Source organism: Hemitrygon akajei, chromosome 6 (assembly GCF_048418815.1).
Source record: "Hemitrygon akajei chromosome 6, sHemAka1.3, whole genome shotgun sequence".
NCBI classification, from domain to species: Eukaryota; Metazoa; Chordata; class Chondrichthyes; order Myliobatiformes; family Dasyatidae; genus Hemitrygon; species Hemitrygon akajei.
This window is the reverse complement of record NC_133129.1, coordinates 117,030,629-117,048,063: the sequence shown is the minus strand read 5'-3', so window position 1 is coordinate 117,048,063 and position 17,435 is coordinate 117,030,629. Positions and strand designations below refer to the sequence as shown.

Genomic DNA, 17,435 nt, shown 5'->3' with positions numbered 1-17,435 from the left:
AAGTCCATATAGACAACATCCACTGCTTTACCCTCCTCAACTTTCCTCGTAACCTCTTCAAAAAATTTAATAAGATTTGTCAAACATGACCTTCCACGCACAAATCCATGTTGACAATGCCTAATCAGACCCTGTCTATCCAGATAATTATATATACCATCTCTAAGAATACTTTCCATTAATTTACCCACCACTGACGTCAAACTTACAGGCCGATAATTGCTTGGTTTACTCTTTTTAAACAATGGAACCACATGAGCAATACGCCAATCCTTTGGCACCATCCCCGTTTCTAATGACATTTGAAATATTTCTGTCAGAGCCCCTGCTATTTCTACACTAACTTCCCTCAAGGTCCTAGGGAATATCCTGTCAGGATCTGGAGACTTATCCAATTTTATATTCCTTAAAAGCACCAGGACTCCCTCTTCTTTAATCATCATATTTTCCATAACTTCCCTTCTTGTTTCCCTTACCTTACACAATGCAATGTCCTTCTCCTTAGTGAATACTGAAGAAAAGAAGTTGTTCAAAATCTCCCCCATCTCTTTTGGCTCCACACATAGCTGTCCACTCTGATTCTCTAAGGGACCAATTTTATCCCTCACTATCCTTTTGCTATTAATATAACTGTAGAAACCCTTTGGATTTATTTTCACCTTACTTGCCAAAGCAACCTCGTATCTTCTTTTAGCTTTTCTAATTTCTTTCTTAAGATTCTTTTTACATTCTTTATATTCCTCAAGCACCTCATTTACTCCATGCTGCCTATATTTATTGTAGATATCTCTCTTTTTCTGAACCAAGATTCCAATATCCCTTGAAAAACATGGCTCTCTCAAACTTTTAACCTTTCCTTTTAACCTAACAGGAACATAAAGATTCTGTACCCTCAAAATTTCACCTTTAAATGACCTCCATTTCTCTATTACATCCTTCCCATAAACCAAATTGTCCCAATCCACTCTTTCTAAATCCTTTCACATCTCCTCAAAGTTAGCCTTTCTCCAATCAAAAATCTCAACCCTGGGTCCAGTCCTATCCTTCTCCATAATTATATTGAAACTAATGGTATTGTGATCACTGGACCTGAAGTGCTCCCCAACACATACGTCCGTTACCTGACCTATCTCATTCCCTAACAGGAGATCCAACACTGCCCCTTCTCTAGTTGGTACCTCTATGTATTGCTGCAAAAAACTATCCTGCACACATTTCACAAACTCCAAACCATCCAGCCCTTTTACAGAATGGGCTTCCCAGTCTATGTGTGGAAAATTAAAATCTCCCACAATTGCAACCCTGTGCTTACTACAAATATCTGCTATCTCCTTACAAATTTGCTCCTCCAATTCTTGCTCCCCATTAGCTGGTCTATAATACACCCATATAAGTGTTACTACACCTTTCACATTCCTCAGTTCCACACCAATATTCTCCCTAGACGAGCCTTCTAATCTATCCTGACAGAGCACCACTGTAATATTTTCTCTGACAAGCAATGCAACACCTCCCCCTCTTGTCCCTCCGATTCTATCACACCTGAAGCAATGAAATCCAGGAATATTTAGTTGCTAATCACACCCCTCCTGCAACCATGTTTCACTAATAGCTACAACATCATATTTCCAGGTATCAATCCATGCTCTAAGCTCATCCACCTTTCTTACAATGCTCCTAGCATTAAAATAGATGCATTTAAGAAATTCTCCGCCTCTTCCGCTCTGTTTATCTCTAACGGTACAAACAACTTTACTATCTTCTTTTTCTTCCTTCTCCCATACATCTGTTCCTACACTCTGGTTCTCCTCCCCCCTTGTATCTAGTTTAAATCCACTGGAGCCTCTTCAGCAAACCTACCTGCAAGAATATTTGTCCACCTTCAGTTCAGATGTAAACCGTCCCACCGGAACAGGTCCCACCTTCCCTGGAAAACTGCCCAAATATCTATAAATCTGAAGCCCTCCCTCCTGCACCATGTCTTCAGCCATGTGTTGATCTGCACTATCTTACTATTTCTAAATCCACCTGCATGTGGCACTGGTAGAAATCCTGAGATTGCTATCCTGGAGGTCCTGTCCTTTAACTTGGCGCCTAACTGCCTAAACTCACCTTTCAGGACCTCCTCACTCTTCCTACCCACGTCATTGTTCCCTACATGGACCACGACATCCGGCTGCTCACCCTCCCTCTTGAGAATACTGAGAACTCGATCCGAGATATCGCGGACCCTGGCACCAGGGAGGCAACAAACCATCCGGGATTCTCGATCTCTTCCACAGAACCTCCTATCTGCCCCCCTAACTATTGAATCCCCTATCACTACTGCTCTCCTCTTTTCCCTCCTTCCCTTCTGAGCTGAGGGTCCAGTCTCGGTGCCAGAGTCACAACCACTTCAACTTGTCCCTGGTAGGTCGTCCCCACCAACAGTATCCAAAACGATATACTTATTATTGATGGGAATGGCCACAGGGGTGCTCTGCTCTTCCTGTCTATTCCCCTTCCCTCTCCTGACAGTCACCCAGTTACCTGTCTCCTGACTCCTAGGGGTGACTATCTCCCTGAAACTCCTGTTTATTTCTGCCACTGCCTCCTGAATGATCCAAAGTTCATCCAGTTCCAGTTCCCTAACACAGTTTGTCAGGAGCTGCAGCTGGATGCACCTTTTGCAGGTGTAGTCATCAGGGAAAGTTGTGTTGTCCCAGACTTCCCACATACTGCAAACGGAGCACTCGACTGCCCTAACTGCTGCCTCCATTACCTACTCCTAAGCTAATTAGATTAATTAAAGGTGCTGACCCGGCCTTACCTCACTTGGCGTGAAGCTCGCCTTGAGCCTCTGCTTGCCAAAGCCTCTCGAGCCAAAGCCTTCCTACTCTGTCTCCCTCTACTCTGTCTCCCGCTCCGTTAATCTGCTTGCTTTTTAAACTCTCCCGCTGCCTCACGGACCTACTTTCACGTGCTTGCGCAGTCGTGCCCCGTTCAAACTGTCGAAGAAATTAAGCTTAGAAGAGTGCAAAGAAGATATTGCCAAGACTCGGGGCCTGTGTTATAGGGAGAGGTTGGGCAGGCTGGGACTTTCTTCCTTGGAACATAGGGGTGAATGCACACATTCATTTTCCCTGGTAAAGTGAAGAAAAGCTCAAGTGGGATGGCTTGGGGTGGGAGAGGAGAGATTTAAAATCTGCCAGAAGACATGGTTGAGGCAGGAACAAAAACAGATACTGTACCTAGACAGATAGATGGATAGGAACTAATTAGAGGGAAATGGGGCACATGGAACTGGCTTAGAGGGACATCGTGCTCAGTTTCATTTGTGGATTGTCTTCATTATATAAAGCAGCACCTGATATTAACTGATCTCAAGTCTTGTTGAGGCAAAACTTCTCAGTGAGTTTGGGTTTCTTCCACAGCATTCACAAGGGCACTGTAGTCAGTGAATGCTAAAGAGATATTAAATAACCCAATCCACTAAATAGAATCCTCACCAACTCCTATAACACAGAGATCCCACAAGGAGAGACATCCTGTCACATTCCTGACAATGCCACATTTCCCTGTCCACACGCTTGCGAAGTGTAGCTGTCCCACCCATTTTGTTCCTTAAATCTGCCGCGTTGAAAGCAACAGATCATTTTGTGTTATGGGACCCCTCACAAAAATGGCAGGATATGGTGTAATCCTGCTCTGCCGTTTAATTTCATCACGGCTGAGCGAGTCATAGACTCGAAGAACATAGAAGAAGGCTGTTCTGCCCATCTGGTCCATGCTCAACATGTTGCTCATCTAAGCTAGACCCATTTTCCTGCAAACCTTTCTTATCCATTTACCTGTCCAAGTACTTTTTAAATGTTGTAAATGTACTTGCCTCAGCCGCTTGCTCTGAGTGAAGATGTTGCCCCTCAGGTTCCTATTAAATCTCACCCCCTCGCCTAGTTCTTGATTCCTGAACCTTGGGCAGTCACACTGCCCCCTTCTCCTTGCCTTTGTCCCTCATGATTTTATACACCGCCACAGGATCGCCCCCATTTCACTTACAGGACGAGGAATAAAGGATTAGCTCTCCCCGTAACTCGGCTGTCCAGTTCTGGCAATATCCACACTTATTTTCTTTGTTAATGCCATCTTTCCTGTAAGAGGATAGATAACCAAAACTGTAGATAGTCCAGGCACAGCCACCCCAATGTCTTGCAACACAATGTCACATCTGACTGACAAGGGCCAGTGTGCCAAAATCTTCTTCACCAACTCTATCCACCTCTTTTAGGGAACCATGTACTAATACTCCCGAGTCCCTCTCTTCCACCAGTCTCCCAGTCTCCTCAGGCTCTATCCAGTGGAAGCAGGTCAGAGCTAGATGATCGAATGTAAGACTTGGAGAGGAATGGTTAAAGACGGAGAGTCACATTCCACTGACCTGCCTGTGTCATCTGCTTCAGTTTAGATGCTGTGGGGTGTCAAACTACACAGACTGGTTTGACGTCTTCAACACCACGCAAGTTCCGGACTCCTGCTGCCGGGAATACACAGTGAGCTGTGGCCTGCACTCTCCAGAAACCTGGTGGAAAGATGTAAGTAGGACAACATGTCTCTGCTCGCCGTGGACTGCAGGCAGGGTAGTTCCCACCTGTGGGAGCGTCTACAACCAGGGCTTTTGTTGAAAGATACTGGGTAGCTCAAAACAAGATGATTCAGTTTTCCTCACAGAGGTCAGTCTCTTCCTCAGAGGGCAGTGGAGGGAGCACACCGAAGCGATGAGGCAGAGGTTTGAGGTGAGGAGGAGGGAGCTTTAAAGGGGAAATGAAAGGGTTTTTTGCACAGAGCAGTTGGTACCTGGAACTGGAAGTCACTGCCAGAGATGGAGGAGTCAGATATGATAAACAGACTGATGAGGCATTTAGGGAGCCAAGAATAGGCGAGGCGAGGTGTAGGAGGGTATGATGCTACTGTGGGCAAATGGAATTCATATAGCTGGCCAGAGTCTGTTTGTGTACTGTGAAACGCGTAACGTGGAACATCAGCTGACCCTCCCTGTTAGTGTTACTGCAGCCTTCAAATTAAGAAGGACAAATCCAAATCAGCCCCTGTTCACCTGAAACGTGGCTCCCTTCTCTTCTGCATCCATCCCCCCAGCCCAGTGCACCTTCATTTTGAAATCACCCATGTTTCAATTATTTTTTGTTCTGGGGTGTATTCACCAGTAAAGTCTCATTCTCCATCTGCCCCAGCCTCTTGTCACTTCGTTGCCCTGGTGACCGCACTTTTTACATACAGAATTTTTTTTATTCACGACTGTATCAATCAAAAAAAACAAGGCAAAAGAGTTTACAGGGAAAAGTTAACAGAAGAAAACTATTATTATTTTTTTAAAGAGTGGAACCAATATCATTTTGACTCCGTGTACTTTTGTTTTTAAATATGTCTCACAGCGGTTTAAACCCGCTGCACCACATTGAGCTCCACTGCTGTTTAGAATACAGCTCGTGCTATGGTTTGAATGAATTTGTACAATTTTAATGTATTCACTGAATACTACAATATTTACAGGAAGTCCCAGAAATTGAAGATTTATTTTTCCTGGTCCTTTGGAACAGTAGAATGTGGGGTCTTGGTTCATGCATCACGTAACGGACCCAGCTCAGAGTCTGCTGCACACCTAGTTTCCGCCATTCATCCTCAGACATAAGATGAGCCTTTGGTGCTTGCTTTACAAGTTCCTTGGGCAACGTAACATGTCTGTACTCGTACTGGTTGTCATAATACTTGCCCGAGTAGTATATTTGTTTGTTCGACATGTCTACCTGCTCAGTGTGGGCTGAGCGACTCTGAAGCAGTGACAACACGTCTCCGAATAACCATCGTGAGTTCCAACTACAGAGCTCCACTGTGACTGCGCTTTTAGGGTCCCATCCCCTCACCTCCTCAGATCCTCCCTCCTCCCTTTGAGTTGAAGCTCCCAACTGCACTGGGAGGAAACCCTGTCACTTTCATCCAAGGAGGTTAACTGATGAACAGACTCTAAGGGGAAAGATTAATAATGAATAAGGTTTCCTTTAAAAATTACATGAGTACAAGGGGAAAACCTGAGGTTTCAGAAGCTCCAAATGCTTTTCCTTTCAACTTTAATTGATGTTAAATCTCACTGCTTGAATATACAATACGCAGGGTGTATATTCGGCACGGACTAGAAGGGCTGAGATGGCCTGTTTACGTGCTGTAATTGTTATACGTTGTATGTTCAGACCCAGGAAAGGCCTGGGCGCTATTTTTGGAGACGTAGAGTCATACAGCATGGGCACAGGCCTTTCAGCCTAACTGCTTCATGATGACCAAGATTCCTATCTTAGCTAGTCCCATTTCCCTGCATTTGGTCCAAATTCCTCTCACCTTTGGCCTATTCAGCTTCACCAGAGCTCTGTTGGCTCGCCTTACCCCTTCCCACCTCCCGCCACAGGGATGTGGGGTTGGACTTTGTGAGGTTTTCCTATCCGTGTAGTTGTCCAAATGTTTCTTAAGCATTGTTAAGGTACCCAGCTCAATCTGTTTCACTGGCAGCCCATTCCACAAACACACCACCCTCTGCGTGAAGGAGATGCCTCTCAGCTCCCTTTTAAACTTTACAGTGAAGAACTTTGATTACATGCCACGCAGACAGGTGATTCCACTGAGGCAGCACAAATGGAAAGGCAAAAAACAAATTGCAGAGTATAGTGTTGCTTTTACAGAGCTGGTAGATAAGGGCCATGGATGAGGAACTTTGGGTTAATCTTTATTGTTCAAGAGATAACAGTGGGATAGACGTTGAGCACGGTGATGCAGGTCCTCAAAGTTTTGCATTTTGCTCAACAAGAGTGAGGTAGAACAGAATAAAAGGGTGGGAGGAGTTGTTGAATCCGTTTGCTGCTTTCCTGAGGTTGGTTTGCGTGACAGACCAGGCTACGTTTGTTCACAAATCCAAGCAATTTCTTGCCGTCCTGGGCAGGGCAGTTGTCATAGCAAGTTGCGGAGGATCTAGACAGGATGCTTTCTGTGGTGCTCCTGTGAAAGTTTGTGAGCATCATGGGGAAATGCCATATTTCCTTAGTTTGCTGAAGGAGTAACACCCTAGCCAGGGGAGACATCACTGTTCATACCACCTTGCAATCCCTGCAAGAACTGTACATGCTTCAATGGGATCAACCACAGACCGGGTTGGCTTAATCTGGCCATGAGGAATCAGCCAGATTCACCTCTGATGAACTTTCCCTTTTCCAAACATCATCTTCCTCCAGTAGAGAATCTGGAGCTGACCCAGATACAATCTCACAAAGGCTCGGTATAGCCGGAGTAATATCTCCACTCATAAATTAAGAGGATTTATGATGGCAACGTTAAAGGGATGCTTGAGGAGGATTTTGACAGGGAATTCAGGGGCTTAGACCATTTGCAGGCGAATGGGGTTAGTTTAACGCAGAGCCATTGCAGATGAAGGGTCTTGAGTTGAAACGTGGACTGTCCTCTTCCTTCCACGGTTGCTGCCTCATCTGCTGAGTGCCTCCAGCTCTTTGAATGCTGCTGGGCTTCACTTACATTGGGGTCATGGTCAGCACCAATATGATGGGCTGAAGGGCCTGTTCCAGTTCTATAAGGCCTACAAATAGGGGACTGGCCCTTTCGCTGTCCGTGCATGAGAAAGGGACTGGCCCCTTCTGTGTCCGTGCACGAGAAAGGGACTGGCCCCTTCGGTGTCCGGGCATGAGAAAGGGACTGGCCCCTTCAGTGTCCGGGCATGAGAAAGGGACTGGCCCCTTCTGTGTCCGTGCACGAGAAAGGGACTGGCCCCTTCTGTGTCCGGGCATGAGAAAGGGACTGGCCCCTTCTGTGTCCGTGCATGAGAAAGGGACTGGCCCCTTCTGTGTCCGTGCATGAGAAAGGGACTGGCCCCTTCGGTGTCCGGGCATGAGAAAGGGATTGGCCCCTTCTGTGTCCGTGCACGAGAAAGGGATTGGCCCCTTCTGTGTCCGGGCATGAGAAAGGGATTGGCCCCTTCTGTGTCCGTGCATGAGAAAGGGACTGGCCCCTTCTGTGTCCGTGCATGAGAAAGGGACTGGCCCCTTCTGTGTCCGGGCATGAGAAAGGGACTGGCCCCTTCTGTGTCCGTGCACGAGAAAGGGACTGGCCCCTTCGGTGTCCGTGCATGAGAAAGGGACTGGCCCCTTCTGTGTCCGTGCATGAGAAAGGGACTGGCCCCTTCTGTGTCCGGGCATGGGAAAGGGACTGGCCCCTTCTGTGTCCGTGCACGAGAAAGGGACTGGCCCCTTCGGTGTCCGTGCATGAGAAAGGGACTGGCCCCTTCGGTGTCCGTGCATGAGAAAGGGACTGGCCCCTTCTGTGTCCGTGCATGAGAAAGGGACTGGCCCTTCGGTGTCCGTGCATGAGAAAGGGACTGGCCCCTTCTGTGTCCGTGCATGAGAAAGGGACTGGCCCCTTCTGTGTCCGTGCACGAGAAAGGGACTGGCCCCTTCTGTGTCCGTGCATGAGAAAGGGACTGGCCCCTTCTGTGTCCGTGCATGAGAAAGGGACTGGCCCTTTGGTGTCCGGGCATGGGAAAGGGATTGGCCCCTTCTGAGTCCGTGCATGAGAAAGGGACTGGCCCTTCGGTGTCTGTGCACGAGAAAGGGACTGGCCCCTTCGGTGTCCGGGCATGAGAAAGGGACTGGCCCCTTTGGTGTCCGGGCACGAGAAAGGGACTGGCCCCTTCAGTGTCCGTGCATGAGAAAGGGACTGGCCCTTCGGTGTCCGTGCATGAGAAAGGGACTGGCCCTTCGGTGTCTGTGCACGAGAAAGGGACTGGCCCCTTCGGTGTCCGGGCATGAGAAAGGGACTGGCCCCTTCGGTGTCCGTGCATGAGAAAGGGACTGGCCCCTTCTGTGTCCGGGCATGAGAAAGGGACTGGCCCCTTCTGTGTCCGTGCACGAGAAAGGGACTGGCCCCTTCGGTGTCCGTGCATGAGAAAGGGACTGGCCCCTTCTGTGTCCGTGCATGAGAAAGGGACTGGCCCCTTCTGTGTCCGGGCATGGGAAAGGGACTGGCCCCTTCTGTGTCCGTGCACGAGAAAGGGACTGGCCCCTTCGGTGTCCGTGCATGAGAAAGGGACTGGCCCCTTCGGTGTCCGTGCATGAGAAAGGGACTGGCCCCTTCTGTGTCCGTGCATGAGAAAGGGACTGGCCCTTCGGTGTCCGTGCATGAGAAAGGGACTGGCCCCTTCTGTGTCCGTGCATGAGAAAGGGACTGGCCCCTTCTGTGTCCGTGCACGAGAAAGGGACTGGCCCCTTCTGTGTCCGTGCATGAGAAAGGGACTGGCCCCTTCTGTGTCCGTGCATGAGAAAGGGACTGGCCCTTTGGTGTCCGGGCATGGGAAAGGGATTGGCCCCTTCTGAGTCCGTGCATGAGAAAGGGACTGGCCCTTCGGTGTCTGTGCACGAGAAAGGGACTGGCCCCTTCGGTGTCCGGGCATGAGAAAGGGACTGGCCCCTTTGGTGTCCGGGCACGAGAAAGGGACTGGCCCCTTCAGTGTCCGTGCATGAGAAAGGGACTGGCCCTTCGGTGTCCGTGCATGAGAAAGGGACTGGCCCTTCTGTGTCCGTGCATGAGAAAGGGACTGGCCCCTTCTGTGTCCGTGCATGAGAAAGGGACTGGCCCCTTCTGTGTCCGTGCATGAGAAAGGGACTGGCCCCTTCTGTGTCCGTGCATGAGAAAGGGACTGGCCCCTTCTGTGTCCGTGCATGAGAAAGGGACTGGCCCCTTCTGTGTCCGTGCACGAGAAAGGGACTGGCCCCTTCGGTGTCCAGGCATGAGAAAGGGATTGGCCCCTTCTGTGTCTGTGCACGAGAAAGGGACTGGCCCCTTCGGTGTCCGTGCACGAGAAAGGGACTGGCCCCTTCGGTGTCCGGGCATGAGAAAGGGATTGGCCCCTTCGGTGTCCGGGCATGGGAAAGGGACTGGCCCCTTCGGTGTCCGTGCACGAGAAAGGGACTGGCCCCTTCTGTGTCCGGGCATGAGAAAGGGATTGGCCCCTTCTGTGTCCGTGCACGAGAAAGGGATTGGCCCCTTCTGTGTCCGGGCATGAGAAAGGGATTGGCCCCTTCGGTGTCCGTGCATGAGAAAGGGACTGGCCCCTTCGGTGTCCGTGCACGAGAAAGGGACTGGCCCCTTCGGTGTCTGTGCACAAGAAAGGGACTGACCCCTTCTGTGTCCGGGCATGAGAAAGGGACTGGCCCCTTCTGTGTCCGTGCACGAGAAAGGGACTGGCCCCTTCTGTGTCCGTGCATGAGAAAGGGACTGGCCCCTTCGGTGTCCGGGCACGAGAAAGGGACTGGCCCCTTCTGTGTCCGTGCACGAGAAAGGGACTGGCCCCTTCGGTGTCCGGGCACGAGAAAGGGACTGGCCCCTTCTGTGTCCGTGCACGAGAAAGCGACTGGCCCCTTCGGTGTCCGTGCATGAGAAAGGGACTGGCCCTTCGGTGTCCGGGCATGAGAAAGGGACTGGCCCCTTCTGTGTCCGGGCATGAGAAAGGGACTGGCCCCTTCGGTGTCCGTGCATGAGAAAGGGACTGGCCCCTTCTGTGTCCGTGCATGAGAAAGGGACTGGCCCCTTCTGTGTCCGTGCATGAGAAAGTGACTGGCCCCTTCGGTGTCCGGGCATGAGAAAGGGACTGGCCCCTTTGGTGTCCATGCACGAGAAAGGGACTGGCCCCTTCGGTGTCCGGGCATGAGAAAGGGACTGGCCCCTTCGGTGTCCGTGAACGAGAAAGGGACTGGCCCCTTCGGTGTCCGGGCATGGGAAAGGGACTGGCCCCTTCGGTGTCCGGGCATGAGAAAGGGACTGGCCCCTTCGGTGTCCGGGCATGAGAAAGGGACTGGCCCCTTCGGTGTCCGTGCATCAGAAAGGGACTGGCCCCTTCGGTGTCCGTGCACGAGAAAGGGACTGGCCCCTTCTGTGTCCATGCATGAGACGGACAGGTTGTGTAATGACGATCGGATGCTCCCAAGCTCAGGCTCTCAGTGCAGTGGCTCTGGCTACAGGTATGTCTCCCTACCAACTCCCAGACTACATGCTCTGAACAGTGAGGTGTGAAAATAACATGGTGCTTTGAACTTCCAACAGGCTTGCTACGAAAGAGTCAAGTTGTGGCTCCAAGACAATCTCCTGGCTGTGGGGACCTTTGCACTCTGCACGGCCCTTGTTCAGGTAACGTTCTGTCAAAACAGCAACCCTTGACACCCCCCCTCCCTGCCCACCACGACCCAGAGGCCGCTGAACCCAACCCAGGAATCTGTGTGTCTGGGTCCTTTGAGCTAGCCAGGCCCAAAGGAGGGAGCCTGCAGTTCACCAGCACCCCCTTCCTTGCCCCTCCAGCCCGGAGAGTGGCACGAGTAATTCAGCTGAACTGAGAGTGGTTGGGTGGGGACTAAACCAGTGGTGTATGGGGTGCAGAAGGGGATGGCATCACGCAACTATTTAGAAAAAACAGATGGTCCATCACATCAGGACCAAGATGAAAGACCCAGCCTCAGGAAGGGGAGGTGGACTGGCCTCAGGAAGGGGAGGTGGACCGGCCTCAGGAAGGGGAGGTGGATAGGCCTCAGGAAGGGGAGGTGGATAGGCCTCAGGAAGGGGAGGTGGACCGGCCTCAGGAGGGGGAGGTGGATAGGCCTCAGGAAGGGGAGGTGGACCGGCCTCAGGAAGGGGAGGTGGACAGGCCTCAGGAAGGGGAGGTGGACCGGTCTCAGGAAGGGGAGGTGGACCGGCCTCAGGAAGGGGAGGTGAACAGGCCTCAGGAAGGGGAGGTGGACAGGCCTCAGGAAGGGGAGGTGGACCGGCCTCAGGAAGGGGAGGTGAACAGGCCTCAGGAAGGGGAGGTGGACCGGCCTCAGGAAGGGGAGGTGAACAGGCCTCAGGAAGGGGAGGTGGACCGGCCTCAGGAAGGGGAGGTGGACCGGCCTCAGGAAGGGGAGGTGAACAGGCCTCAGGAAGGGGAGGTGGACCGGCCTCAGGAAGGGGAGGTGAACAGGCCTCAGGAAGGGGAGGTGGATAGGCCTCAGGAAGGGGAGGTGGACCGGCCTCAGGAAGGGGAGGTGGACCGGCCTCAGGAAGGGGAGGTGAACAGGCCTCAGGAAGGGGAGGTGGACCGGCCTCAGGAAGGGGAGGTGGACCGGCCTCAGGAAGGGGAGGTGAACAGGCCTCAGGAAGGGGAGGTGGACAGGCCTCAGGAAGGGGAGGTGGATAGGCCTCAGGAAGGGGAGGTGAACAGGCCTCAGGAAGGGGAGGTGGATAGGCCTCAGGAAGGGGAGGTGGATAGGCCTCAGGAAGGGGAGGTGAACAGGCCTCAGGAAGGGGAGGTGGATAGGCCTCAGGAAGGGGAGGTGGATAGGCCTCAGGAAGGGGAGGTGGATAGGCCTCAGGAAGGGGAGGTGAACAGGCCTCAGGAAGGGGAGGTGGACCGGCCTCAGGAGGGGGAGGTGGATAGGCCTCAGGAAGGGGAGGTGGACCGGCCTCAGGAAGGGGAGGTGGACCGGCCTCAGGAAGGGGAGGTGAACAGGCCTCAGTAAGGGGAGGTGGACAGGCCTCAGGAAGGGGAGGTGGACAGGCCTCAGGAAGGGGAGGTGGACAGGCCTCAGGAAGGGGAGGTGGACAGGCCTCAGGAAGGGGAGGTGGATAGGCCTCAGGAAGGGGAGGTGGACCGGCCTCAGGAAGGGGAGGTGGACCGGCCTCAGGAAGGGGAGGTGGATAGGCCTCAGGAAGGGGAGGTGGATAGGCCTCAGGAAGGGGAGGTGGACCGGCCTCAGGAAGGGGAGGTAGACAGGCCTCAGTAAGGGGAGGTGGACCGGCCTCAGGAAGGGGAGGTGGACCGGCCTCAGGAAGGGGAGGTGGACCGGCCTCAGTAAAGGGAGGTGGACCGGCCTCAGGAAGGGGAGGTGGACCGGCCTCAGGAAGGGGAGGTGGACAGGCCTCAGGAAGGGGAGGTGAACAGGCCTCAGGAAGGGGAGGTGGACAGGCCTCAGGAAGGGGAGGTGGATAGGCCTCAGGAAGGGGAGGTGGACAGGCCTCAGGAAGGGGAGGTGGACCGGCCTCAGGAAGGGGAGGTGGACCGGCCTCAGGAAGGGGAGGTGGACCGGCCTCAGGAAGGGGAGGTGGACAGGCCTCAGGAAGGGGAGGTGGACCGGCCTCAGGAAGGGGAGGTGGACAGGCCTCAGGAAGGGGAGGTGGACCGGCCTCAGGAAGGGGAGGTGGACCGGCCTCAGGAAGGGGAGGTGGACCGGCCACAGGAAGGGGAGGTGGATAGGCCTCAGGAAGGGGAGGTGGACCGGCCTCAGGAAGGGGAGGTGGATAGGCCTCAGGAAGGGGAGGTGGACCGGCCTCAGGAAGGGGAGGTGGACCGGCCTCAGGAAGGGGAGGTGGACAGGCCTCAGGAAGGGCAGGTGGACCGGCCTCAGTAAAGGGAGGTGGACAGGCCTCAGGAAGGGGAGGTGGACCGGCCTCAGGAAGGGGAGGTGGACCGGCCTCAGGAAGGGGAGGTGGACAGGCCTCAGGAAGGGGAGGTGGACAGGCCTCAGGAAGGGGAGGTGGACCGGCCTCAGGAAGGGGAGGTGGACCGGCCTCAGGAAGGGGAGGTGGACCGGCCTCAGGAAGGGGAGGTGGACAGGCCTCAGGAAGGGGAGGTGGACCGGCCTCAGGAAGGGGAGGTGGACCGGCCTCAGGAAGGGGAGGTGGACAGGCCTCAGGAAGGGGAGGTGGACCGGCCTCAGGAAGGGGAGGTGGACAGGCCTCAGGAAGGGGAGGTGGACCGGCCTCAGGAAGGGGAGGTGGACCGGCCTCAGGAAGGGGAGGTGGACCGGCCTCAGGAAGGGGAGGTGGATAGGCCTCAGGAAGGGGAGGTGGACCGGCCTCAGTAAGGGGAGGTGGATAGGCCTCAGGAAGGGGAGGTGGACCGGCCTCAGGAAGGGGAGGTGGACCGGCCTCAGGAAGGGGAGGTGGACAGGCCTCAGGAAGGGCAGGTGGACCGGCCTCAGTAAAGGGAGGTGGACAGGCCTCAGGAAGGGGAGGTGGACCGGCCTCAGGAAGGGGAGGTGGACCGGCCTCAGGAAGGGGAGGTGGACAGGCCTCAGGAAGGGGAGGTGGACAGGCCTCAGGAAGGGGAGGTGGACCGGCCTCAGGAAGGGGAGGTGGACAGGCCTCAGGAAGGGGAGGTGGACCGGCCTCAGGAAGGGGAGGTGGACAGGCCTCAGGAAGGGGAGGTGGACAGGCCTCAGGAAGGGGAGGTGGACAGGCCTCAGGAAGGGGAGGTGGACCGGCCTCAGGAAGGGGAGGTGGACCGGCCTCAGGAAGGGGAGGTGGACGTGCCTCTGGTAAGTAACAACAACTGGCCAGGATGCGCAAGAGAATGGCAAATAAAATACAATTTTAGAAAATGCATGGTCACGCATGAAAATCATGTAGAAAATCCAAAAATCTGAGATGTAAAGTGATTTGGGAGTCCTTGTGCAGAACACCCAAAAGCTTAACTTGCAGGTAGAGTCGGTGGTGAGGAAGGCAAATGCCATGTTAGCATTATTTCGAGAGGTCTAGAATACAAGAGCAGGAATGTGATGCTGAGGCTTTATAAGGCACTGGTAAGGCCTCACCTTGAGTATTGTCAACAGTTTTGGGCTCCTCATCTAAGAAGTGTTGTGCTGTATTCGGAGAGAGTCCAGAGGAGGTTCACAAGGATGATTCCAGGATTGAAATGGTTATCATACGAGAAACATTTCATGGTTCTGGGTCTGTACTCGCTGGAATTTAGAAGGATGAGGAGGGATCTCATTGAAATCTTTCAAATGTTGAAAGGCCTAGACAGAGTAGATATGGAAAGGATGTGGGAGCGTCCAGGACAAGAGGGCGCAAACTCAGGATAGAGGGGGTCTATTTAAAACAGAGATGTGGAGAAATATCTTCAGCCACAGGGTGGTGAATTTGTGGAATTTATTACCACAGACAGCTGTGGAGACTAGGTTGCTGGGTGTATTTAAGGCAGAGATTGATAGGTTCTTGATTGGACTTGGAGAAGGCTGGGCAGTGGGGAAAATGGATCAGCCGTGATGAGATGGCAGAGCAGACTCGATGGGCCAAACAGCTTAATTCTGCCCCCATGTCTTACGGTCTTATTGTAACGGAGCATCATGAGATGCTGCGAGGAAGGGGAGACTCACAGAAAATAATTTGTTCCAGGGGTGAGAGAAAGATTCACAATCACCTATAACAGTATCCTGATGGCTGTACACTCCTTGTACCCACACTGTACCTGTACCACACTGTACCCTGTACCCACTCTCTCCCTGTACCACACTGTACCCTGTACCCACTCTCCCTGTACCCTGTACCCACTCTCTCCCTGTACCACACTGTACCCTGTACCCACTCTCCCTGTACCCACACTCTCCCCTGTACCACACTGTACCCTGTACCCACTCTCCCTGTACCACACTGTACCCTGTACCCACACTCTCCCTTGTACCACACTGTACCCTGTACCCACACTCTCCCTGTACCACACTGTACCCTGTACCCACACTCTCCCCTGTACCACACTGTACCCTGTACCCACTCTCCCTGTACCACACTGTACCCTGTACCCACACTCTCCCTGTACCTCACTCTCCCTGTACCACACTGTACCCTGTACCCACTCTCCCTGTACCACACTGTACTCAGTGCCCCGTGCCTGTACCACTCCATCATCCAGGGTGTTTCCGATGTCTGGAGGTTTATTATTTTTCTCTCTCCTTCCGCAGGTGGTGGGATTGACCCTGGCCATGGTGATATTCTGTCAGGCTGTGCATGGGACCGAGAGTCACACTTAGACCCAGCGGCCTACTGTCTGCACGTATTCCTGGGTCCTGTTGCCATCCCTGCTCCGGTCCTCTCCCATCCCCTCCCTTCCACGATATCCCTTCGTTGTCACAGACCTCAGGTGACTCTCTCCCTCGCGAGAAGCCGTCTCTCCCTCCATGAGAAGTGCAGTGTTTCAACTCTTTGATAGTGGTGTTCGCCTCTAATTTTCGAGTGGACTTTGGATGGATACAGGTAATCGAGGGAGGGTCCGTGCTGTCTGGTGGAGCCATTCCTGGAGTGGCTACCCTGCCGGAGTATGTGCCAGGAGTGCATTCCTTTGGGGTTACGCTGAGAGACCCGCGCAGTGACGGGCTGCAGTTGTCAGTCGCTGTCAGCCCCAGCGAGGCAGTCAGCAGAGAACCTTCACGGCGATTCACTGCGGCAGTACGTTTGACAGCGGGCAGCCTGAATACCAGTGAGAGGAGACCTCACCAGTGTGTGAACAATCGCACTTACAGTGTGACCTTGCCCTTCTGCTGCCCGCGGGTGTGGACACGGGTGAGGTGGGGCATCCGAGACTGTTGGTGGGAACCCTCACCCCCACACCGGTCCAGGTGGCCAGCCCAGGACCGTCCATCGAAACCAAACGCAAAGGGAACAACTAGACGATCATGATCAAGGAACAGTGTGGACTGGATGGACTCTGGGCTTTCCAGACAACCCAGGACAGGGCATTGTCCACACTCCTGACAGTTGTTCTATTCCAGTGGGACAGTCACCTCCACCCACTGGTCAGCGTCCTCGTCAGCCTGTGAACGTGTGGAGGCCACAGGGCTGCTGGAGTACGGCAGCTCAGTAATTGTCTTGGTCTGTGACAGTCTGCACAGCAGCAGTTTATCAACCCGTACGGTATGGGATACAGGCCGAGACCATCATACTAGGGGCTTTTTATTAACACAGTACGGTAGAACAAGGAAGCCCACACTCTGGAACGGTTATGCATGGTTACGTATTTGTTCATCTGTTACAGTAAGGCCAATGATTTATCAGTGTGTGATAATGCGCTAGTGAAATGTGGGGTGTCACAGCCCCCATCTACCCAACTGGTCAGATACTGATTTACTGAAGTTACGGTGCAGTGTGCCCTTGTTTTTATGGGTTCGGGCATCAGCGACTGGTCACATTCTGTTGCGGAGCACTTAACGGTGACAGCGCAGTCAGAATTCTCACCGTGTCACTTTATAAAAGGTGTCTTCAGTTTCATGTATTACACATGAATTGTAACTATGTTTTCTAACCTATCAAAGGCTGGTGTAAATATAAGCCTCCGTTTTACTGTGCTAAACCTTCTGCAGAGCTTTCCTGTGAGTCACAGCCCAACTTCTTACCCGATTGTGACTAATCAATGATGGCTGAGCTGTCTTCCCGTGCCTGTCCTCACCTTAAATCTATTGATCTCGGTTTATCGACTGCACTGGCCCCAGCTGCCACTGGTGGGGAGGTGTCTGTGGTCACCCGATAGGCGTGGAGGTGTTGTCTGTCTCGTTTTAACACTTTGTTCCAGCATTTGATCCGAGGTTCATCAG

The 17,435-nt window shown here is 53.1% G+C and overlaps 1 protein-coding gene across 3 annotated transcripts in view; it reads left to right on the top strand.

Moving 5' to 3' along the window:
• The window catches only part of tspan4a (tetraspanin 4a), a 120,021-nt gene extending 102,833 nt beyond the window's left edge, over positions 1–17,188 (top strand). For all 3 annotated transcript variants that reach the window (XM_073049112.1, XM_073049111.1, XM_073049110.1), the window contains 3 exons: positions 4,440–4,571; positions 11,146–11,229; positions 15,810–17,188. In XM_073049112.1, coding sequence (XP_072905213.1) covers positions 4,440–4,571; positions 11,146–11,229; positions 15,810–15,878 — 285 coding nt within the window. In that variant the 3' untranslated portion in view covers positions 15,879–17,188. The remainder of the gene's footprint in view (positions 1–4,439; positions 4,572–11,145; positions 11,230–15,809) is intronic.
• Positions 17,189–17,435: the final 247 nt, after the last annotated feature.